The sequence below is a fragment of the Amyelois transitella genome, chromosome 16, assembly GCF_032362555.1.
Source record: "Amyelois transitella isolate CPQ chromosome 16, ilAmyTran1.1, whole genome shotgun sequence".
Taxonomy (NCBI): Eukaryota; Metazoa; Arthropoda; class Insecta; order Lepidoptera; family Pyralidae; genus Amyelois; species Amyelois transitella.
Genome location: NC_083519.1, coordinates 9,992,620 through 10,017,500, shown reverse-complemented (window position 1 = coordinate 10,017,500; position 24,881 = coordinate 9,992,620). Strand labels below are relative to the sequence as shown.

At 38.0% G+C, this 24,881-nt stretch overlaps 2 protein-coding genes across 2 annotated transcripts in view; one reads left to right on the top strand and one right to left on the bottom strand.

Moving 5' to 3' along the window:
- LOC132902664 (uncharacterized) overlaps positions 1 to 226 on the top strand; it is an 876-nt gene extending 650 nt beyond the window's left edge. The window contains exon 1 of the mRNA XM_060948622.1: positions 1 to 226. This exon is cut by the window's left edge and continues 650 nt beyond it. Within this exon, the coding sequence (XP_060804605.1) occupies positions 1 to 226 (226 nt within the window).
- LOC106129064 (microtubule-associated protein futsch) overlaps positions 1 to 24,881 on the bottom strand; it is a 156,344-nt gene that overhangs the window by 95,257 nt on the left and 36,206 nt on the right. The window lies entirely within an intron of this gene.

Genomic DNA, 24,881 nt, shown 5'->3' with positions numbered 1-24,881 from the left:
TGCGCATCTCCGAAGAAGACTTCAGGACTTGACAACAAGGAGCGGACGGTCTAGAGAGCGAAGTTCACGACGTCCCACCCATAGCAAGTCCCGATCAAGGCAGCGGTCCCATTCCAACTACCAGAAGTTCCCGCTATGCTGGTATCACGCAAAATTTGGAGAAAAGGCCTATCGTTGCATCTTGCCCTGTGATTACTCAGCGGGAAACGCCAAGGGCAGTCGATAATGGTGGCCGACGATTGCCCTCCTTCTTCCACTGGTCGCCTGTTTATCACCGATCGAACATCAAGGCTGCAGTTTTTGATCGACACCGGAAGCGATCTCTGCGTCTTTCCTCGATCGGCCCTGCGTGATCGTCGTGCGAAAACAGACTTTAATTTAAGTGCAGCAAATGGTTCTAACATTTCTACGTACGGTTATATTTACTTTAATTTAGATTTTGGCTTACGTAGGAATTATAGCTGGCGTTTTGTTGTTGCCGATGTTACAAGGCCAATAATTGGAGTAGATTTTTTAAACTTTTACAATTTGATTGTAGACTGTAGAAATAAGAGATTAATTGATAATACAACCTCAATATCTTCTATAGCCACTGTTCCTAATTGTAATGATATTTATTCTGTCAAAATCTTGACTGGTGATTCTCGTTATCATAAAATTCTTAACGAATTTCCGGAAATTACCAGACCAGCCGGTATACAAAACACTACGCCACACAACACTGTTCACTATATTCGCACAACCCCAGGTCCTCCAGTTTCTTCTTCTCCCCGTCGTCTGGCCCCTGACAAATTAAAAATAGCCCGCGACGAATTTCGAGCTATGTTAGCTAATGGCACGGCGCGTCCCTCTGAGAGTCCGTGGTCCTCGCCATTACACTTGGCCCCCAAAAAAGATAATGGTTGGCGCCCTTGCGGAGACTATCGACTTCTTAATGCTCGTACCATACCTGATAGGTATCCGATTAGGCACATCCATGATTTTGCTCACAGCATTTCAGGCTGCAAAATTTTCAGTACTTTGGATCTTTTAAAAGCCTATAATCAGATACCTGTCAATCCGGACGATGTGCAGAAGACCGCCATCACAACACCCTTCGGACTATATGAATTTCCTTTCATGACATTTGGACTACGAAACGCAGGCCAAACTTTCCAAAGATTTGTTGACGAAATGACACGGGGACTCGATTTTGTGTACTGTTATTTGGATGACTATATCGTTTTTTCTAGGTCGGATGACGAGCATGAAGAGCATCTCCGTATAATCTTTAAGAAGCTTAAAGACTACGGTATGCTCATTAATACATCCAAATGTGTTCTTGGTGCATCTGAGGTAACCTTTCTTGGTTACCATATCTCGGAACACGGCACAAAACCAACGGATGCTAAAGTTCAGGCAATAAAAGACTTTCCTATTCCTACCAACATCCGTCAGCTCAGGAGATTTTTAGGTATGCTAAATTTTTACAGGAGATTCCTGCCTCGGGCTGCATCAACTCAAGCACCCTTGAATGCTTTATTGACGGGAGCTGTAAAAGGTTCTCACCCAATAAGCCTAACAGGTGATTCCCTTACAGCTTTTGAGTCCTGCAAGGAAGCACTTGCCAATGCTGCATTGCTGGCCCATCCAGATTGCTCTGCCAAGCTAGCTTTGGTAACAGACGCTTCTGACAAAGCTCTTGGAGCTGTTCTCCAGCAGTTAAAGGACGGTGTTTGGGAGCCATTGGCCTTCTTCTCAAGAAAGCTTAGCCCGTCGCAGGTAAAGTATTCACCCTATGATAGAGAATTGTTAGCCATTTATGAGGCCATTAAATATTTTAAACACATGCTTGAGGCTCGGCATTTTACCATTTACACTGACCATAAGCCGATCAGTTTTGCTTTTCACGAGAGGAAAACTAACTGTTCCCCTAGGCAGTACAGACATTTAGATTACATCGCTCAATTCACTACCGACATTCGCCACATATCTGGAAAAGATAATGTAGTTGCAGATACACTTTCGCGCGTTGAAGAATTGAGCGAACCGATTAATCTCGAGCATTTAGCCAAATGCCAAGCCTCTGATCCAGAACTAATTAAACTTATTGAGGAAGGATCTTCACTACGTCTTGAACAGTTAAAAGTACCTGGATGTGATTTACCTTTGTACTGCGACGTAAGTACCACAACCCCCAGACCGTTCGTGACAGGTGTCTTACGCAGGCAAGTATTTGACTCTTTACATTCTTTGAGCCACCCTGGTCCCAACGCGTCGGCTAAGTTAGTCTCCGAAAGGTTCGTCTGGCCAGGCGTAAAGAAAGATTGCAGGGAATGGGCACGAGCCTGTATCGCGTGCCAACGTGCTAAAGTTACGCGGCATGTGAATTCTCCACTCGGTACGTACAAACTACCACGAGCAAGATTTACCCAAATCCATATAGATTTGGTAGGTCCTCTCCCGGTATCCCAGGGTTATAGGTACTGCCTGACGGCGATTGACCGGTTTACAAGATGGCCAGAAGCAATACCATTAGTTGACATCACTGCCGAAACCGTTGCCAAAGCTTTTCTATCAAACTGGATAGCTCGTTTTGGCTGCCCGACGGTTATCGTTACTGACCGTGGCCGTCAATTTGAATCCGCCTTATTCGGATACCTATCCAAAATGACGGGCTTCGAACATAAAAGAACGACAGCCTACCATCCGGCGTGCAACGGTCTGATTGAACGGTTTCACAGACAGCTCAAGGCAGCAATAGTTTGTCATGCTGATGGCAGCTGGACGGAATCACTGCCATGGGTTCTGCTTGGCGTAAGAACGGCCTTTAAAGAAGATTTGCAGGCCTCGGCAGCTGAACTGGTTTATGGCGAGTCGTTACGCCTGCCTGGTGAGTTCTTCGAACCTGACGTTCCCACTACTACTGATGTTACAGAGTTCACAGCCCGCATAAGGAAAATCGCTGAACATCTACGACCTTTACCAACCTCGCATCACATGGCGCCACAAAAACCCTTCGTGTATAAGGAATTGGCAACCAGTACCCATGTCTTCCTTAGAGACGACACCGTACGAGGTTCGCTTCAACCTGCCTACTCAGGGCCACACAAAGTAATAGGTAAAAGAGATAAATATTTTAAAATTTTTTACAACAACAAAGAGGTGACAGTTTCGATAGACAGACTTAAACCTGCTTTCATCTTAGCAGACCCTATCCCTCATTCCAATATATTCCCACCTAATACCCAAAAAGATTATATCACCCGTTCGGGGCGACGTGTGAATTTTCCAGATTTCTATCGCCCTTGACGGTCTCTGGAGGGGGGTGATGTAGGCACATATACACAAACTAAATAAATTATACCTAACACATACAACTCATAAACAAGACCTAGATATCACTAATAACATATAAAAACAATTACACACTTAAATACATATTTATATATTTATTACTTAATACGATATCACTCTTACCGTATCGTCCTTAAAATAATGCAGTGGAACCATACACGGGGCGTGGCTTTGTATGCCTACTCCGTCAGCGACCGCTGTCCGCGCGCTCGCCAGTCGAGATTCATACCAAATTAAAGACGCACGCACGCATGCGCTTCACCGCTGTTCGTCTAGAACTTTCTCGGCTTACGCGCCACGTTTTTTACGTTTGCTTTATAACTGTTTCTTTTCTCTCGCTTTTCCTTGTGTGTTGTTAACTTTCTCTATTCTCCTTCAATCCTATGCTTCAACTATTTGTGCTTGTGCTACTGTATAAATGTGTATTCAAGAATAAACAAAGTGAACTGCAGTTGGACTATTATTTGCCATTGACTGAAGCCTGGAGCCCTAGGTAGGCATTGCACACTATTACCTATCATCCTAAACATCTATATCCCTTGCGGGGTAGACAGAGCCAACAATCTTGAAAATACTGAATGGCCACGTTCAGCTATTTGGCTTAATGATAGAATTGAGATTCAAATAATGACAGGTTGCTAGCCCATCGCCTAAAAAAGAATCCCAAGTTTGTAAGCCTACTTATCCCTTAGTCGCCTTTTACGACATCCATAGGAAAGAGATGGAGTGGTTCTATTCTTTTTTGTATTGGTGCCAGGAACCACAAGGTACTATTACGGCTTAGATTATAACATAGTAAAGTAAAAAAGTAAAGTAAAAAGAATTTATTCAGAGAACACCATAAAAAAAGACAAAAAAGGAAACAAAAATATGTACAAAAACAAACATGTAGTATGGTGCTCCCGAAAGGGTACCCCTCAGCATAATGCTGGCTGTAAACAATCTGCTACACGGCCAGCGCTGATCTTCAGGGGGTGCCCGGGTAGGCATCACGGACATACGTACAATGAAAACAACAAAAAAAAAAAAGGAAAGAAATATATATATATATATGTTCAACACACAAATAATACAAGAACAATTTATATTTATAAATTGCTCCTGCATCACTGTACCCACATTTATTCATATATACATATATTTCTCCTGTACATAAATACACAATTAACATTAATAACGAAATAAAAAGGAAGAAAAAAAAATAACAAATAAAAATAAAATTAAAACAATAATACAACTGTCAATACCAATCAATGTCACTGTCAACTCGATCCTGCATCACTCACTCGTACGCATCACCAATCTATTATCTGTGAGCAAATGAACACATAACACTTTCCTTGCAAACAAACACGCAGGTATCCGTTGTCCATTCATGGTAAAACAATAATATAGACATAAATTTCTATAAGTAAATGTAAATTTAGTAACAAAAATTCATAGAAAGAAAGTACAACAAAAAAAAAATTTATGCAATGTGAAACAGTGTGACCTCGACCGATCGAAGCATGCGTACCTAACCCCCCAACAACATAAACACCAGTGAAAAACAAGATGTGCCTCCACAGCCAACGTAGCGAGAGATACAACGAGGTAAGTAACAAGAAAAGCACATACATTAATAATGACTTTATATTACACTAGTGTCCTGCCTAAGCATCTCCTCACTAAGCTGGTGCCCAATGAGGAATTTTTTTAGGTTAGTCTTAAAACTATTTATGGTTTTCAGGTTTCGAATTGGTGGAGGAATATTGTTCCAACACTTGGATGCTGCATATCTAAAACTGCCTCTAAATGCAACAGAGCGATGCTGGGGTGATCTCTTATATTTTCTTACCCATTCCAATTTGTCATACAGATAGGAGGGGGCTTTGTGATTCAAAATGCCAAACAAGAGACAAGCAAGGTGCAGCTTCCGGCGATGTTTCATTTTTAACATCGAGTTCCGGTTTAAATAAGGTGTTACATGAGCTCTCAAAGGAATATTGAAACAATATCTAGCACAAGCATTCTGGATCCTCTGAAGAAGCCGTTTTGTTTTACCACATAGCCTTGGCCCAACAACCACATCAGCATAATTCAGTTTGGACAAAACAAGGGCCTCCACTAGCTGGATTCTAAGGGATTCACTCAGAAAAGGTCTAGCCTTATAAAGGACCCTTAACCTATAAAAGCAATCTCTTACAGACTTTGCAATGTGTGACTCAAAACACAGATTGGAATCCATTATCAATCCCAAGTTTCTAACCTCAGACACACGCTCTACAACCTCACCAGATAAGGTGACAGTAGCTGAAAGATTAAGACAATTCAGTTGATGTTTACTACCAAAAACTATGTATTTAGTTTTATGGGGATTCAGCAAAAGGCAATTATCACTGAACCACTGTGCAATGGATCCAAGGTCTTGATTTAGTCGCCCTATGGCATCATCAATTTCAGACGGGTAGCATGATATATATAGCTGTGTATCATCAGCATATATGTGAAATTTGCAGTGCTTGATATGCATTTTTATGTCAGCTGTATAGAGTATGAATAAAATAGGACCTAGAATAGAGCCCTGAGGAACACCTCTCTTTATTTCCAACTTCTCTGACAGCACAGAGGACCCGTCAACACTACTATCCAGTTTTACCTGCTGAAAACGGTCACTGAGATAGCTCTGGAACCAGTTTATAGTCCCCGAGTCAAAACCATAGTAGCGCATCTTCACTTATGTAATCAAAAGCCCTGGAGTAGTCCAACATCACCAGCACAGTACACTTACCCTGGTCTTGTGCCTGGAGTATATTGTCAGTGACATCTAAAAGAGCTGTCACAGTACTGCGTTGTTTTCTAAATCCTGACTGAAACTGAGGCAAAACATTATTCTTTTCTAAAAACTTAGTCAACTGTATACAAACAACCTTTTCTAGTATTTTAGACAAGTATGGCAAGATGCTAATGGGTCTGAGCTCATTTAATCCAGAAGGATTAGTTACTTTGGGCAGTGGACGAACCAATGCAATTTTCCACACATCAGGAAATGTTGAGGATTCAATAGACTTATTTACAATATCCCTAACAACTTCAATGGTTTAACATACAATAATAATCTAAGCTTCATTTACATTAACAACTATAACTATCAGGTTTCCGTCGAAAGTTTCTCAATGTTCCACCCAAGTAACAAGAAGTGCTAACTCCACTTGAACATTTCCAAGAAGTTTCCAGAATTTCGAGATTGGCCCGCACTTCAAGTCCAAGGTCTCAAGTACCCAATTAGATGTAGGCTGGTATGTTACCAGCACGGGCTTCAGGAGAATTAGAATAAAATAAATAAATATATACGGAACAAATTACACAGATTGAGTCAGCCTCGAAGTAAGTTCGAGACTTGTGTTACGAGATACTAACTCAACGATACTATATTTTATAATAAATACTTATATAGATAAACATCCAAGACCCAGGCCAATCAGAAAAAGTTCTTTTCTCATCATGTCCTGGCCGGGATTCGAACCCGGGACCTCCGATGTCACAGACAAGCGTTCTACCACTGCGCCGCAAGCCGTCGAAAATATATATACTCGTATTATACCACACATCAGTTTTAACCCGTACGTACCGTGACTCTGAAAATTACACGTCGCAATTTGTCACAATACAAACAATGGTCCAATATTACACATGTAATTATACGATTATATGTATGTATGTATGTAATAATACGGGTGTTACCTGGAACAAGAGAAACATCATAAACAACAATGGAGGTATGACATTTAAATGGTTTTACTGAGCGTCTGACGGAGGTGCGAAATAATTTATTGTTTTTACTTACAAGGGTGACAGGAGGATCGTTATATGTGAAAAGAGCAAAAAGCATTTTCAGCATGTTTTATCAGCAATACAGTTGAACTTGGCCTATCAGTCTTTTCAAGGCTGTTGGCTCTGTCTACCCCGCAAGGGATATAGACGTGAGTATGTGTATAATTAATAATGAGGCTTGTCTTTTTAATAAAAATACTATGTTTTTTCGTCAATAAAATTACCAATGGATAAGGCAGAGAGCGCAACATTCTTCCACCTGTATACTTCTTTTTCTTAGTCCAAAAAAAAAATATTGCCAATTTTTTTTCCAAATGCTTCGTCACTCAAAGCGTTCTTTACTTAAATAATAAGAGAATTCCCAATCCAATCTCGTCAAATTTCTCAGCATACAACGCTCTCCGCCATTTTGAGGACCCGAGAGATATCAATCACTAGTTACATAAATTGAATCGTCTGTGTTATTCTCACAGGTACAAATTAATGAGTGAACAGAAATTGTGCCATTAGAACTCCTATTTTTTAATTTGTTTGCCATTTTCTGAATGTTGACTGTTATAGAATGGTATAAACATTAAGTTAAAGTCAAACTTTATCTGTTAAAGTTTTTATGATTCAATAAAATTATTAAATACTAGCTGGGCCCACGACTTCGTCCGCGTGGAATATTTATTTTTAGCATTCACATTTCCCATTATTTCTTTGCTCCTTATAGTTGCAGCGTGATGTTATATAGATATAGATGATCTTCCTCGATAAATGGTCTATTCAACGCAAAAATATTTTTTCAATTCGAACCAGTAGTTCCTGAGAAACAAAATAAACAAACAAACTCTTCAGCATTATTATATTAGCATTGATAAATATTGTGAAATCATAATAATGAACAAAACGTAGTAAGTCCATCCCACAAAATAGCTTAAGATTTTGGCATTCACTATTAACAACATTATGCTCTATTCATCATAATTATTTAATTTGACACTTATTATTTAGACAAATCATATCAACCCTTTTACGTCCAACCTTAATTTGCAGTTAAAAAGCCGGATGGTCCGGTGCCAAAATCAGTCTCCACATCAAACGGCTCAAACAAACATATACTTTCATCCGGAAACAGTTCTGTTCTATTTTTATTTTATGCCCAATTTTGAGATAGGCATCACAATTTACCACTTCCCCTCCCCAGGGTTAAGAAGAAATATTTACACGCATCTTCATACATAAAGATAAATTTTATTAGGTAGACTTTTTTCAAATGGTTGGCCTTTTTGCGGACCATTATAGGTTTGTGCGCTCAGACCAAAATAAATGACTATCGTTTGGGCTTGGTTCCCGTGAGAATTTCTGGAAAAAGTGAATGTCTATATTATACTCCTGTAGGTTTGGTCTGTGATAAATATCATCAAAATTCGTCGAATAGTTTTTGAGTTATTTCGTAACAAACAAAAATATAAGTCCTTTTAAAGGTATATTATGAAAATTTAAAAAAAATGTGGAAATGAATTTAATATTCCAAAACAATATATGTATAACTACAGCTGAAGGTGGCCTTCAGTCTTTTCGAGACTGTCTACCCCGCATGAGATATAGACATTACTACATGTATTTATATAAATATATGAAAACATATCTTGATCAAATTAAGGACGTCCTGGTAAAGGGTCAGGTCAAAAGTACCCGAAACCGCCGAGCTTGCATGAAGAGAGTTATGAATGTGGATGAAGCAAAGGAAATATGCAGAGATCGTGGCAAGTGGAAAGAGGTAGTCTCTGCCTACCCCTCCGGGAAAGAGGCGTGATTTTATGTATGTATGTATGTATGAAAACAGCTTTTTATAACGAGTTGTAAAAACAAATAATACTTCCATAATTGCCGCACCTAAAAAGCAATTTCGCAAATGGGTCTGACCTAAAAATCTAGATCTACTTCTGACATGACGAAGTACCTATTGTCATGTCTACCCTAGTTCAAAGACCTTTCTAGAAAAGCCTAAGTCAATGACCTCTCGCTTCATCTCAGTAAAATTAATGATGAATATTACTCGTATAACTATACATATATTTATACTACTTGCTAGTACCTACCTATTATGTTATAAAAACACTTATTGTGTTTTCTTTTATTTAAATTCACGGCGCTGTTATTTCTATTTATTATGTAATTTTTATGGTAAAATGCTTATTATAATGGCCGTTAGTGCCAAAAACAATAAAAAATAAATAAAATAATTGGGTACGAAAATACTTACGTTCACCGCAGTCATTTCAATTCAAGTTATATGCATATTGTTCGAGTGAGAAATCGCGAGAAAACACAAATTTAGCAACAACCTAATTAATTACCAAATGAGAAACACTATATGTAATTACTACACTGGCGAGAATTCCGAGAATCTAGGAGAAATCTAATTTAGTTTCACTACGACACTGTCGTCTCTACTATACAAGGAGTATATACTACAGTGGAGAGGACATTAATCTAGCGTTCTCAGTAACTCGTAAGTCTGACGTCAAGAAAGTACCTCAAATACCCATCTAAGTCTTGTCTAGATAGTGTAAAAGCAGATTGTCGTTGTTAAATTACATACTATTAAAAGTTATCAAAGAAATTGCCACCCGTTGTCGGGTAGAGTAAATCGTATGTCTGGCTTGAATAATTGCGATTTATTTTAATGTTTTAATGAACTTTTTATTACCGCACAAGACATTTAAAATATAAGATTTGAAATTTTAAATTTAAAACAGTTTAGCATGTGAGCTAACATTATTTAATCAAGTCTATATACCTTGCGGGGTAGACAGAGCCAGCGGTCTTAAAAGACTGACAAGCCATGTTCAGGTGTTAGACTTAACGATGGAATTTAGATTCAAATAGCCACAGGTTGCTAGCCCATCGCCTAAAAGAAGAATCCCAAGTTCATAAGCCCATCCCTTAGTCGCCTTTTACGATATGGAAATGAGAGATAAGAGAGGTCCTATTTTTTTTTTGTTGGCGCCGGGAACCACACGGCACTACAAGGCAAGGGTGACTTCTCCATGTGATATTTACTCCGTGCAAACATGACGTAAAGGCGTTAACTTGTCTCCCTGGGTCCCGCGACGCCGACACTTAATTAAATATTAAGATCCCAGCCGAGAAATACGAGACATTTTTGGTGGCAAAATAATTTTATGAGCTCACAAGGAGCTTATGACATTATGAGATTCTTTATTCCTTCTGAATTCTAAGCATTGCTCTTATTTTATCTTACTAATATTATAAATGAGAAAGTTTGTGAGTATGTCAGGGTGTCAGTACCTATGGATGTTTGTTACTCTATCACGCAAAAACTACTGAACCGATTACGATGAAATTTGGTATGTAGGTAGCTGAAGAATCAGAATAATGTATAGGCTACTTTTTACTGAATTTGAAAAAAAATACATACTAGATTTTATCCGAATGTCGAACCTGAGACTTGGTAACAGAATGCAAGTACTTTTGCCACTTCGACATGACAATATAACAGTGATAGGTTTTCAGACATGAAAAGACGATGTTCACCGATACGATCATTAAACGCTCCGTCTAATTCTCACGAACAAAATGGCCGGTAAGTCTAATGGCGTCCCTTGTAAGAAATTTATTGTCTCACCCTTAGGCGGGGGACATGCAGGAATAGTACACATTGGTCGAGTTAAAAGGGCGAGTTTGCAAGATTTATCTGCGACTAAAGTCCGCCCACTAATTCGCGTTAATTTACCTTTCCTCCTAGGCCAAAAAGGAACCTAACGAAATGGCAAATTTCATAACTCTTATTGTACATCTCTATTATAATATTTTATATCACGTCAATATCCCTCGCGGGGGCAGATTCAACAATCTTGAAAAGACTGAAAGGCCGCGCTCAGCTATGTGATGTTCAATGATGAAAATGAGATTCAAATAGTGACTGTTCAATTCCAAGTTTAATGTCTAATGTCCCTTAATCGCCTTTTATGACATCCATGGCAATGACTTGGAGAGCAACACGGCAACTTTTAATACATACTTTCGCATTTTTATCTTGTCACAAACATACAATTCATATTATATTTTCTTCCCAACTCGAAAAAGAAGCAATGAAGTATTGTTCTCATTTTAATAAATCAAACCGTTGTTTTATTAAAATGAGTTATAAATGGCAAAAGATCAGGTCAAGAGTACCCGAAATCGCCGAGCTTGCATGACGAGAGTTATGCATTTGGATGAAACGAAAGAAGTATGCAGAGATCATGGCAAATGGAAAGATGTGGTCTCTGCCTTTCCCTAAAAAAGGCAAGATTTGACGTATGTATGTTTTTTAATTAATTGTTTTTGTCCTGGCGCTAATTCTGGTTAAAAATCCTCATCTTCCTGACTAGAGAGAAACCAGGGGTGTTATATTAGGGGTGTTTAAAGCTAAACTTGACTTTAACTCGATCAATATGAACTTCGTTAATGTCGGTACAAACGACAATTAATATTAATTTGTTGGGTGATGTCTATTGGTTTTTAAGATAAGAACCTTCTTTAAGAATAATTATTTCATTAATTGAAAAAAGTACTTGCGTATTTACACTAAATTAAGTATCATAAATGAAGTCACCAAAAAAATACTTCTTCCTCCTGGGTTTAGTCCCGGTTGCATCCTCACCACTCTGGAGAGGAGCCCGGGGTATGCCTTTGACCATGGATCCTGGATTGGGTGAGTCAGGTTTTTACACGAATGACTCCCGTCTTACTTCGGCAACCTTTGCATGTTGAACCTAATGTTATATATATTCAAAATCCAGTTGCAGGTTTCTTCACGATGTTTTTCCTCGCCGTACGAGTAAGAGCATCGGTTAGTATTCAAACTAATGTACATAACTTTGAAAATAGTCAATGGTTCATAGCCAGGGTGGGATATGAACCTGTGCCTTTTTGCGCCGCACGCTTTTTAACCGGGGCACTTTACCGTTTCAACCACAAACGCTGAGTCACAAAAACGAATAACGGCATAATTCTTAATCATATTGAGTTGAGTTTCTACATAATTTAGTTCCTATACAGTGGAAAAATAAAGTTCTGAATAAGGCCTTTCGGTCTATTCGATATTGTTGGCTCTGTCTACCCCGCAAGGAATATATTCGTGACTGTATGTACGTTTGTAAAATATAGTAGAAAATTAAGTATTCACCTACCTTTCTAAGAAGACATGATAAGTTAAAATTTCAATTAACTACATAACGTTGTCTTAAACCGTGGAGTTAATTTAATAAAATTTAAATAAAGTTCATAAAATCCTTTGTTAAGAAAAAATCGAAAAGAAAACCTTTACACCTTTTATCAGCCATCTCGAAAAACCTACTAAAAGATTACCCAATACAGCAAAATCTTTAATTCATAAAATCAGCAGTAATTTGCATTGAAAAACTTCTAAGAAACCGGGGCGTTGGGAGTTTATCGAAACATCATAAATCTGCAGAGATAAACGGCCAAAGTTTGTCTAGGTATAACGTCGATCGTAACGTTATCCGTTTACAAATCGCCAGATGACCTTGTTTATTGGTATCGGATAGCGAATATTCCTAGTTTATCAAGTTAAGAAAGGCCGTGTGGTTCCCAGAACTAATACAAAGAAGGACCACTCCATCTCTTTCCCATGGATGTCGTAATAGGCAACTAAGGGATAGGCTAATGAACTTGGTATTCTGCGGCGTTGGGCTAGCAACCTGACACTATTAGAATCTCAATTCTATCATTAAGCCAAATAGCTGAACGTGGCCGTTCAGTCTTTTCAAGACTGTTGGCTCTGTCTACCCCGCAAGGGATATCGTAGTGACCATATATATGTATGTATGTATGTATGTAAATAAATGTATTTTCAACATATATACGTATGTATATGTATGTATCAAATCAGTTTTTGTACAAATAACATAACACCTCGTCTTATAGTCAGTTGTGTAAAACTCTACCCTCGTTATCTGCCAACTCACATAAAGTCTAAACTCGATTCTAAACAAGCCGACGGCAAGAACAATAGATGCACACAATGTGTTTGACGTGTCTGTGTGTTAGTTCTTACCGCGTCAACGTATGAATGGCCCTTTGTTAGTGGGAGGGAAAACTTGGGCTTGTTTTTTTGTAGTTTATTCATGGTTGATTTTCTTTATTAAACATGAAGAAATTTCTGGTTCGTGCCGTGTGGTTTCCGGCACCAATACAAAAAAGAAAAGAAACCACTCCATCTCTTTTCCATGGATGTCGTAAAAGGCGACTCCTCCAGAATAAAAACACACTTTTTTTATTCTATTCACGCGTTAAAACCTCGGTCGGAATTTTCAACCTAGGCTATACCTACACAAAGTTGACACTAACTTAAGTTAAAGTACAAGTATAGCTTGCGTTTTACGACTATTGGGGCAAAATTTACGATTTCCCTATAAACATTACTTGATATTGCAACATAAACTTTACGTTAACGTGATATGGTGCAATTTCGTAGAATACAATTTCAGTAAAACATTTCAGTATTTCAGTACATGTATATTTACGGGGATTTTGTTATTACTGCGATTTTGGACTCTAACGACTGCTTTTTTTATTCTTCACGTTTTGAGAAAGCTGCTTAAAGGTAAGCTTACTATATTTTATTATCTCTATTTTATATCTATGTTACTTTATTTATCCGGGAATAAGGCGTGATAGTATGTTATACTAGAGGCCGCCCGCGACTTCGTCCGCGTAGAAACCCTATTACGTAACAATTAATCCCGCGGCAACTCCGGGATAAAAATTAACCTATGTTTTATTCTGGGTCTTCAGTTACCTACATATCAAATTTCATAGTAATCGGTTCAGTAGTTTTTGCGTGAAAGAGTAACAAACATCCATACTGACATCCTGACATACAAACTTTCACATTTATAATATTAGTAGGATTTATAAAACCGGACTGGCTTTTAGACAGCTTTTTTACGCTAAATTATAGCTTCTCACAGATGAAAGTTGTCTGTGAAAAGCTGCAATTTAGCGTAATAAGCTTCTTTCGAATTTTAGAAGAGTACTTAGACTTTTTTCAGAGTTATGTACATTAGTTTGAGTGCTAACTGATGCTCTTACGGTAAGGAAAACATCGAGAGGCAACTGGATGTGTAAACCATGAGATCCGATACGGGTTTATGTTCCCGTGAAAAAATTTATAGGTGGTCACAGTCTGGTTTTTTAAACTATAATAGCTAAGAGTGTCCAAAAAAATGTTATATTTGCAAACATACATACATACATATAATCACGTCTATATCCCTTGCGGGGTAGACAGAGCCAACAGTATTGTTATGACTGAAAGGCCACGTTATGCTGTTTGGCTTAATGATAGAATTGAGATTAAAATAGTGACAGGTTGCTAGCCCATCGCCTAAAAGAAGCATCTCAAGTTTATAATCCCTTAGTCGCATTTTACGACATCCATGGGAATGAGACGGAGTGGTCCTATTCCTTTTTTTATTGGTGCCGAGAACCACAGGGCATATTTGCAAAGAATGTGTATTTTATCACTTTCACAACAAGAAACAGTTGCATACATTTAAAATTCTCAAAAATATATCTCATTACTCCAGAAGCCGGTCTTAAAACGGTTTATCCCTACCATCCACAAAACCATTCAGTTCTATAGCTGGCTTAACTCTTTGTGCGCAACTGAATGGAAGGCTGAAAGGCTCTGTTAGGACAACTATTCATACCATTCCCATTTTTAAAGCCCACTTTTGAATCTAGATTACCGAAGAGTTAAGCCTACAAGCCCGAAGGTTTTAAGGATAATCCGAGGGTTAAGGGTCACTTTTACACTTGAAAATACATACTTCACTTCCTTCGAAACATTGTGATAAAATTTTCACATGTTATTAAAAATTCCTTATTGAAATAACTAATACCTTCAAATATTATATGCTATAGATTTAAATTATACAATTTACCAACTTTAATTAGGTACTAATGCGGATTTAATGATTTATTAGTTTTCAAATAAGTAGGTGTTAACAATGATTTCCTTTCTCATAAATATTCGTTTTATCATCGTGATGTGTATATTTACACCTTAAACCACAAGGCTTTGGAGCCTGGGGTCTGCTTTTTCATTACTATTAAGTATTCAGTTTTAAATACTAGGAAAACTTGCAGTTTCCCGCTTACAAAATACTTAAACTTTACCTAATGTCGTTATCGAAGTAAATAAAAGTGTAAAACCTAAGCGCCTTGTGGCATTGGGAGGCAAAGCCGTCACATTTACATTTTGTTGCTCGTGTAAATCTGCAGGCGCTTCAAGGCTGTAGGATCTAGACAGATGGGTCTCCACGGTCTCGGGTACGGTGGAACTTTGCAAATTGTATCTCATTTGAAACAATGTTTCGGTAGGTATTTTGTTGTGCGCATTCTAAGTAACGGAACATCCTTTAAAATTTTTGTTTCAAAAAGAGAAGGCCTAGATGAACGTAGGTACCTTGATCAAATCGGAGAAGTCCTAGAAAAAGGTTAGGTCAAGAGTACCCGAATCCGACGAGCTTGCATGAATAGAGTTACGGATGAGGATGAAGCGAAGGAAGTATGCAGGGATCGTTGCAAATGGAAAGATTTAGTCTCTACCTACCCCTCCGGGAAAGAGGCGTGATTTTATTAATCTTTCTTTTTGATGCAGTCGGTGAAAACGTAGTCGCTTATATCATAATTTTTCTAAAACATGGAACAAAAACCGCTGTAGAAAATAAGAATTCAAAGAAAATCAAGATAAACTAAAGCAATTCAGAATGCATTCTAAAACCACTCGGTATTATAAACAAGGTTTGCATACATTTTCATATAAGGTACCCCTTATTTCAGTGAGTTTATTTAAGTTGCATTTTTATAATCAAATGAAGACTGTCTATATGCTGATTTTGAAATTTTACGCTCACTCACATAGAGGTATTTTCAACCCACCACTAAAAAAGAGAAGAAAATAGTCTCTTTCCATACATCTGTGCATCGAAATTTATAAATGGATGACAGTTCGATCAAAATAACTAATTTATTACCTAAAACCTAACATTTGATAAGTTTTATTATAAGCTAGCTGTTGCCCTAAATATCTTCAAATTTTAACTTATTATGTTGTCAGTATTTGAATCTCAGTTCTGTCATTGGGCCGAGCAGCTGAACGTGGCCTTTCACTCTTTTGATGACTGTTGGATCTGCCTATCCCGCAAAGAATACAGACGTGATTAAATGTATATATGTATAATTCCGTTAGTCTGCCTGTTTAAAATATATTCGACGCAATAGAATTCGCAGTAAAATCTAGTCAGTGAACGCTATCTTTACGAACCGGCAGAGTTCAATCAATGCATATTAATCCGCTTTAGTGTGAAGTTCGTTAGTAAATCCCCTAGGAACTGCAATCAGAAGGGTGGGGGGAGCGGGAGGGGGGAGAGTTACAAATTAAAAAGTCCAAACTTAGCTCTAGTAACTTTTGATTTCAGATTTATTGCAAGTTTCAAGTCTTTTCGTTCCATATTTATAAACCTGAATATTTCAATTTCCATGAAAATTGTGGACGGCGTTTGTGGTCCAACGGTTACGATGATTTATGGATGGATGGAAATAAATTAAAATTGACAGGTACCTGCCTGAAAAGGTGCTTGCTACCAACATACATAAATACAATCACGTCCACATCCCATGCAGGGTAGACAGAGCTGACAGTCTTGAATTGACATGTCTATGTTCAGCTGTGTGTCAAGCTCTCTCTGAAACGAGTTTCTCTCTGAACCCCACTTTCCGCTATCCCTCACAGACAATAATTCATTGATACAAATCATACTTAAAATTCAATAATTCATTGTATTTACAAAAATATTTTTTTACACCTGCACATTCAGGAAACTGGATGTGTGACTCATGATCCAATGAGGGTTGGTTTCCCCTACAAACGTCGCAGAGGTTAAACTATCATGATGACAGGCGTAAAGGGTCAGGTCAAAAGTACCCGAAACCGCCGAGCTTGCACGAAGACAGTGGATGATGACGAATGTGGATGAAGCGAAGGAAGTATGCAGAGATCGTGGCAAGTGGAAAGTGGTAGTCTCTGCCTACCCCTCCGGGAAAGAGGCGTGATTTTATGTCTGTTTGTATGACAGGCGTGTCCAGGGCTCCACTTTAGAGAGGCAGGACGCAACCGAAGCCCACCAGGTAAGTATCTCTCATCTCTGCGTGTTCCCGGTGGCACCAGTCCACAGAAATAAATAATATAAATATATACGGGACAAATTACACAGATTGAGTTAGCCTCGAAGTAAGTTCGAGACTTGTGTCACGAGATACTAACTCAACGATACTGTATTTTTATTTTAAATACTTATATAGATAAACATCCAAGACCCAGGCCAATCAGAAAAAGTTCTTTTCTCATCATGCCCTGACCGGGATTTGAACCCGGGACCTCCGGTGTCACAGACAAGCGCACTACCGCTGCGCCACAGAGGCCGTCAAGAAGAGAGACACAGAAGAAACAAAAGAGTCCCGGGGTCCAGGGTCCACCTTCCTGTTCTCTCCCCCTTGGTCCGGATTACGACTTCCTCAGATTTCAGTCCATTGGCACGCATATCATCTTTTGCGACGTCCAGCCAAATGTTGTACAAAGAAATCCCCACCCACGCCTCTGAGGGGCAACACAGTGACAACTTTGCATTGAACTTTTACGGCTAACGGGGGTGACATAGTCACTGCGTGACAAAACCAAAAAATTAAAAAAAAAAAACTTTTACGGCGAACGAAGTCGCAGGCAACAACTAGTTTGATATAAATTTCAACTTGATAGTGTTTTTGCCTTTCGACAAGTCCAGACATGTTCTTTTAGGCCTACCCCTTCTGCCTGGGCCCATCTGTTCCTGTTCCCCAAGTAGTTAGCCGTTTTCCGCAAGGTAGATATGTTGTAATATTACATACATACATACATATAATCACGTCTATATCCCTTGCGGGGTAGACAGAGCCAACAGTCTTGAAAAGACTGATAGGCCACGTTCAGCTGTTTGGCTTTATGATGGAATTGAGATTTAAATAGTGACAGGTTGCTAGCCCATCGCCTAAAAGAAGACTCCCAAGTTTATAAGCCTTATCCCTCAGTCGCCCTTTACGATATCCGTGGGAACGAGATGGAGTGGTCCTATTCTTTTTTTTTATTGGAGCCGGGAACCACGCTGCACGTTGTAATATTAATTTACTAAAATTCGTTTCCACAACATCTTCAATTTCAACCGAATTCCTAAATAAGATTAAGATAATCCCGAATTCTCGAGATTAACACGAAAATAAACCTGTTTTATTTCCTCGAGAAGGAAATTTCATGCGACGCAAAATATCACGGATCATTTTCAACGCTCAAAATGAGAATATTTCAAAGTGTGTACCAATTTGTAAGCGGTAGCGTATATTTTACCTAGTATGATTCGTCGTAACGTCTATTTCTTGCGGGTTTGACAGAGTCAACAGTCTTGAAAAGACTGAAACGCAGCGTTCAGCTATATAAAACGTTAAAGTTTAAGTGATACCTTAAGGCTTAAACTGTTATTTTGAAAATATTATGTGATGATTATAGCTAAAAGATATTTTTTTATTGCTACGGTCAAATGTTTGGTGTCAAGTAACTTAATATCTCTATATAACAAATCATTCGTTCAAAACTATTAATTAAAAATATTTTGAGCAATAATAAATATAATTAACGTCATAAAAATAATCTCAATTCAATCATTAAGCTAAATAAAAGAATCTCAATTCTATCATTAAGCCAAATAGCTGAACGTGGCCGTTCAGTCTTTTCAAGACTGTTGGCTCTGTCTACCCCGCAAGGGATATAGACGTGACCATAGGAATGGACGGATGGCTAAATATAATTTATTATTTATCGTCTATTATTTGGTGTCAATTGGAGCAGCTAACAGCGTGTACGTTAGTATTACATAATATTACCTATATGGACTGTTTTTATTCGACATCTAAAAGCTAAAAGATGATCAGTTAAAATCGCAACAGCCTATAAACTTGGACCACACACCCTCACGTCTACCTTTTCAATACCCGTTCCGACTTTCATACATTGAGGCATACTGCATTTACTGAATTTATATGGTAATGGTATTTCAAACTACTCACCCGCTATGACACTCACAGCGCGCCTATAACTATTTGGAAATTTCCAATTTGCTCAAAATTGAATTTCAGCTTACAAATTCGAATTTGCGTAGAAGTAGTTTTGCTAGGTGTGTGGTGAAGGAAAATCGACAGGCTGTGCATTTGACAGAATATATATAGGAAAGCAGAATTTCAATATTCTGAAGTGTTCGTTGCATCATCAGTATAGAAATTAGAACAATAGACCGTCAGATAAGAGCATTTACCATTTTCTTTATTGAGAGTTAAAAAAATGTAAGTACCTATAAGAATCCTAAGCAATTTCTTGAATATTTAGGTTTAAGAAGATAGAAAATAAAAGGTGCGTAGGTTCGAATCTCCGTATTTATTTTAGAAATCATTTTACATCAAATCGGAATCTGAAATACATTGAGTTGTTTACTTTACAATATATATATATATATATATATATATATATATATATATATATATATATATATATATATATATATATATACACAATGAGGAAATTATATCTACTTACTGTATAATGGATAAGTGTGCCGTGTGGTTTTCGGAACATTAGAATGTACCATGAATGTCGTAAAAAGCGACTTGCTTATAGGCAAGCAACCTGTCACTATTTGAATCTCAATTCCATCAAAAAGCCACACAGCTGAACGTGGCCTTTCAGTCTTTTGCAAACTATTGGCTATGTCTACCTCGCGAGGATATAGACGTGACTATATGTATGTATGTAAGTGTGACGGCTGATATAGTAATAGGTTCAGCGCGTATTACCGCCGGCGGCGTGCATAGAAAATTGGATTTCACATCATGTAAATAAATACATCGTACATAGTTGTAATCAGGGTCAAGTGTTTATAGGTTAGTTTCATTCGTTTATGTACGTAACTTGAAAACTGAATCATACATACATACATATAGCCCTCACGGGGTAGACAGAGCCAACAATCTTGAAAAGACTGCTAGGCCACGTTCGGCTGTTTGGTTAAATGATAGGACTGAGATTTTAAAAGTGACAGGTTGCTAGCCCATCGCCTAAAAGAAGAATCCGAAGTTAGCCTTTCCCTTAGTCGCCCTTTACGACATCCATGGGAAAGAGTAATCCTATCCTTTTTTCTATCGGTGACGGGAACCACACGGCAAGTCTTAATACTTATTATTAAAAAACCATTACGAAAGGCGCGGTAAACTGCGCGTGCGCATTCGACAGCGCTAATTCGATGAAAGTTACGATTAGGGTTAGACTATTTGAGGAATCTCAGTAATTGATGATTTAATCCGATGCGCACGAGTTCGTGATAAACTAACACTGTTTGCAACTTCATTATGTGGTTATGGACCAGTAGTGGTCAGGTATAAAAATTTGGACCTTTTTATTGGCGACTAAGAGATAGGCTTGTTAACTCGGGATTATTCTTTTAAGCGATGGACACTATTTAAATCTCAATTTCTATCATTAAGCCGAACAGCTTTATACGTCGCCTATCCTTATATAAATAAATAAATAAATTTATACGGGACAAATTACACAGATTGAGTTAGCCTCGAAGTAAGTTCGAGACTTGTGTTAAGAGATACTAACTCAACGATACTATATTTTATAATAAATACTTCTACACATAAACATTCAAGACCCAGGCCAATCAGAGAAAATACTTTTCTCATCATGCCCTGACCGGGATTCGAACCCGGGACCGCCGGTGTCACAGGCAAGCGTACTACCGCTGCGCCACAGAGGCCGTTCTCTGTCTCTATATTTCAGCAGGCAAAGTCACGGCCGGCGGTATATCAACAAGTGAACTTGTTAGGTACAAGTTTAGCCTACGCGACAAACATCTAGACATGCTAAATGTGTCGAGCTAAATCTGTGAGAGCAATGATCTCGACCAATGCCAATGACCAAAGGGGGGGGCAGGAGTTTGTAGGTGATGTTTTACTAGCTGTTGCGCCCAATTTTTATCTCTTGGTAGTGATGGGAAATTGTTTTTTTTTGGTACTAAGATGAAAATGAATCATACAAACCCGATAATTCGGTTTGACGCTAAAGTTTATTACGTGCCGTGTGGTTCCCGGCACCTATACAAAAAAGAATAGGACCACTCCATCTCTTTCCCATGGATGTCGTAAAAGGCGACTAAGGGATAGGTTTAAAAACTTGGGATTCTTTTTTAGGCGATGGGCTAGCAACCTGTCACTATTTGAATCTCAATTCTATCATTAAGCCAAATAGCTGAACGTGGCCATTCAGTCTCTTCAAGACTGTTGGCTCTGTCTACCCCGCAAGGGATATAGACGTGACCATATGTGTGTGGGTATAGAAAAAAACAATAATAGGACCGCTCCATCTCTTATCCATGGATATCGTAATAGGCGACTAAGCGATAAACAGCAACCTGTCACTATTTGAATCTCAATTCTATCTTTAAGCGGCTTAACGTGGTCTATCAGTCTCTCGAAGACTGTTGGCTCGATCTATCCCGTATGGAATATAGACGTGTTTATATCGTAAATAGATCAAGTTTAATTTTTAACAGACGACAAGATTTTTACCTCGCCGTAAGAGCATCGGTTAGTATTCAAACTAATGTACTTACATAACTTAAAACAACCTAAACAATGAAAACTATTATACCCAATTAAAGTTTTTATCCAATTTCGAAAGGAGTGTCATGTTTACGTTATTAATTTAATTTCCTAAATTATGTCTATTAATTGCTTTAAGTCATGCGACTGAATAGCCGTTTATCGCGCTATATGCAAATATCGAAAAAAAATTAACGAAAAATGCTATGATGAGGTAAAAAGTTAACGCGTTTTTTTTTGTAGCTCTCTCTAAACGCGATGGAGCGAAACTTGATTGAATACAAAGTTAATAAATCACTCTTGTACATACATACATATGGACACGTCTATAAGCCTTGGAGGGTTGACAGAGCCAACAGTCTTGAAGACTGATAGGACACGTTCAACTTTTTGGCTTAATGATAGAATTGAGATTCAAATAGTGACAAGTTGCTAGCCCATCGCCTAAAAGAAGAACCCCAAGATTATAAGCATATACCTTAGTCGCCTTTTACGACGTCCATGGGAAAGAGATGGAGTGGTCTTATTCATTATTGTACTGGTGCCGAGAACCACACGGCACAAAAAATAGTATGGATCGATGGAGCGTTTCTTTTTTCTATTGGTGTCGGGAACCATACGGCTATTCTCTTGTTTACGAATTTTTTACTTGTTGAATCCACAACCATTTAAGTGCCGTGCGGTGCCCGACATTTAGAATAGGATTACTCTTGGTATCTCTTTTGGGCGATGGGCTAGCAACCTGTCACTATTTGAATCTCGATTCTGACATTAAGCTACACAGCTAAAGGCTCATCAGTCTTCTCAAGACTGTCTACCTCACAAGGGATATATATCTATGTATTTATATATCGGTATGTATGTTTATCCTTATCATTAGGATATTATATAGATATTATTAAGATTGCGACACGACAAGTGTTTACATGAAACAACTCCTATCTAACCTCCGCCATCTTTGCAGGGGACCTGACCTAATTTTGATTATGGTTACAAATCTTACAAATCCAAGGACTAGGTCTATAGTTTCATATCATATTGAGATGATGCGATGGCAAATAAATAAATAAATTTATACGCGACAATTTACAGAGATAGAGTTAGCCTCGAAGTAACTTTTTGATGCTTCTGTTACGAGATAATCAAGATACAGAAGATTTTCCGCCAGGCTAGGTGTTGCTGGGGAACCGCGGCTCCGACGATGTTGTGTCAGAGGTTGTATATATGGCTCCAATCCGTGCAAACTTTGCTTGCGCGATTTAGGTTTTTTCGCTGTTTATGATGACTGATAGCGTCGCGTGATTCTATTTGTTATTTTTGTGGCATATAGATTCCGCCAATTAACAAATTCTTATATAGATAAATCTTACAAATCCAATGACTATGAATGTAATTTCATATCATATTAGTATTAAACTTACCGCAAGTCTGATGTAAGAGAGATTCACATATGATATAACGTACCTGTAAAATAAATGCAATTCATTAATAACCAATTAGTACTTTATTCAGGTCAGTTTTATGGAAACTATACCTGCGACATTATATACGTACAAACATATAATCACGTCTATATCACTTGCGGGGTAGATAGAGAATCAAAAGACTGAATGGCTACGTTCAGCTGTTAGGCTTAATGATAAAATTGATTATCAAATATTGACAGGTTGCTAGCCCATCGCCTAAAAAAAGAATCTCAAGTTTGTGAGACAATCCCTTAGTCGCCTTTTACGACATCCATGAGAAAGAGATGGAGTGGTCCTATTCTTTTCAACTCGATAGTGTTACTTTTGGGAGTTTGTTTACATTAAAGGTCTCAACACACATACATCATGTATATGGTTAATAAAATAAAATATAAGGTTGCGAATAACCAAAAAAAAATTTATTTATTAACCCGAAACCGCCGAGCTCGCATGAAGAGAGTTATGAATGTGGATGACGCGAAGGAAGTATGCAGAGATCGTGTGGAAATATGTAGTCTGTCTACATCGCCGGGAAGAAGGCGTGATTTTATGTATGTATATATGTATAAGATTGCGTTTCTTCATAGGCAGGGAACTCTAAAATGTATGTGTGAAAAAATACCATTGCATGTTTGACGCTCCATTGCTCCGATATAGATCAAACGTCAGGCCCCGATCTACTTCTGACGGCCTCTGTGGCGCAGCGGTAGTACGCTTGTCTGCGACACCGGAGGTCCCAGGTTCGGTTCGAATCCCGGCCAGGGCGTAATGAGAAAAGAACTTTTTCTTATTGGCCTGGATCTTGGATGTTTATCTATATAAGTATTTATTATAAAATATAGTATCGTTGAGTTTAGTATGTCATAATACAAGTCTCGAACTTACTTCGAGGCTAACTCAATCTGTGTTATTTGTCCCGTATATATTTATTTTATTTTTTATTTATAGTTCAACTGAAATACACATGCCCATATAATCACGCCTCTTTCCCGTAGGGGTAGGCAGAGAATGCATCTTTGGCTTTGGAAGCGTAGAATACCTATTTAGATTTTATTGATGTTACGTCAATAAGAAATACTTAGCATCCGAATCGGAAATAAATCTTTTCTATTCTTAATCTATTATATTATATAGTTTAACAAACTACATTAATATTAGAAAGAGTAAGAATGCTTTAGTTTTAATTTGAGTTCATTTTAATTATTAAATGTACTACTTGCTAATAAAAAAGTAACGATTTGTATTTTGTTTTTGGAACGAATAAACTCAAAACTTAACAGTTTTTGATGATATTTTACGAAGATTTATAATACCTCCAGGACTAATATAAACTACCTTATACCGAGAGAAAAACCTCACGCAAAAGCTAGTTAAATGTTACTATAAAATGCTCATTGTAAGTTGTTACAACGGAGCTGATTTTACATCCAATAGTCTTACTCGACTATTTGTAATAGTTCTAAACATAGTATGCTATCTCGATGATATTATTGTGAGGAA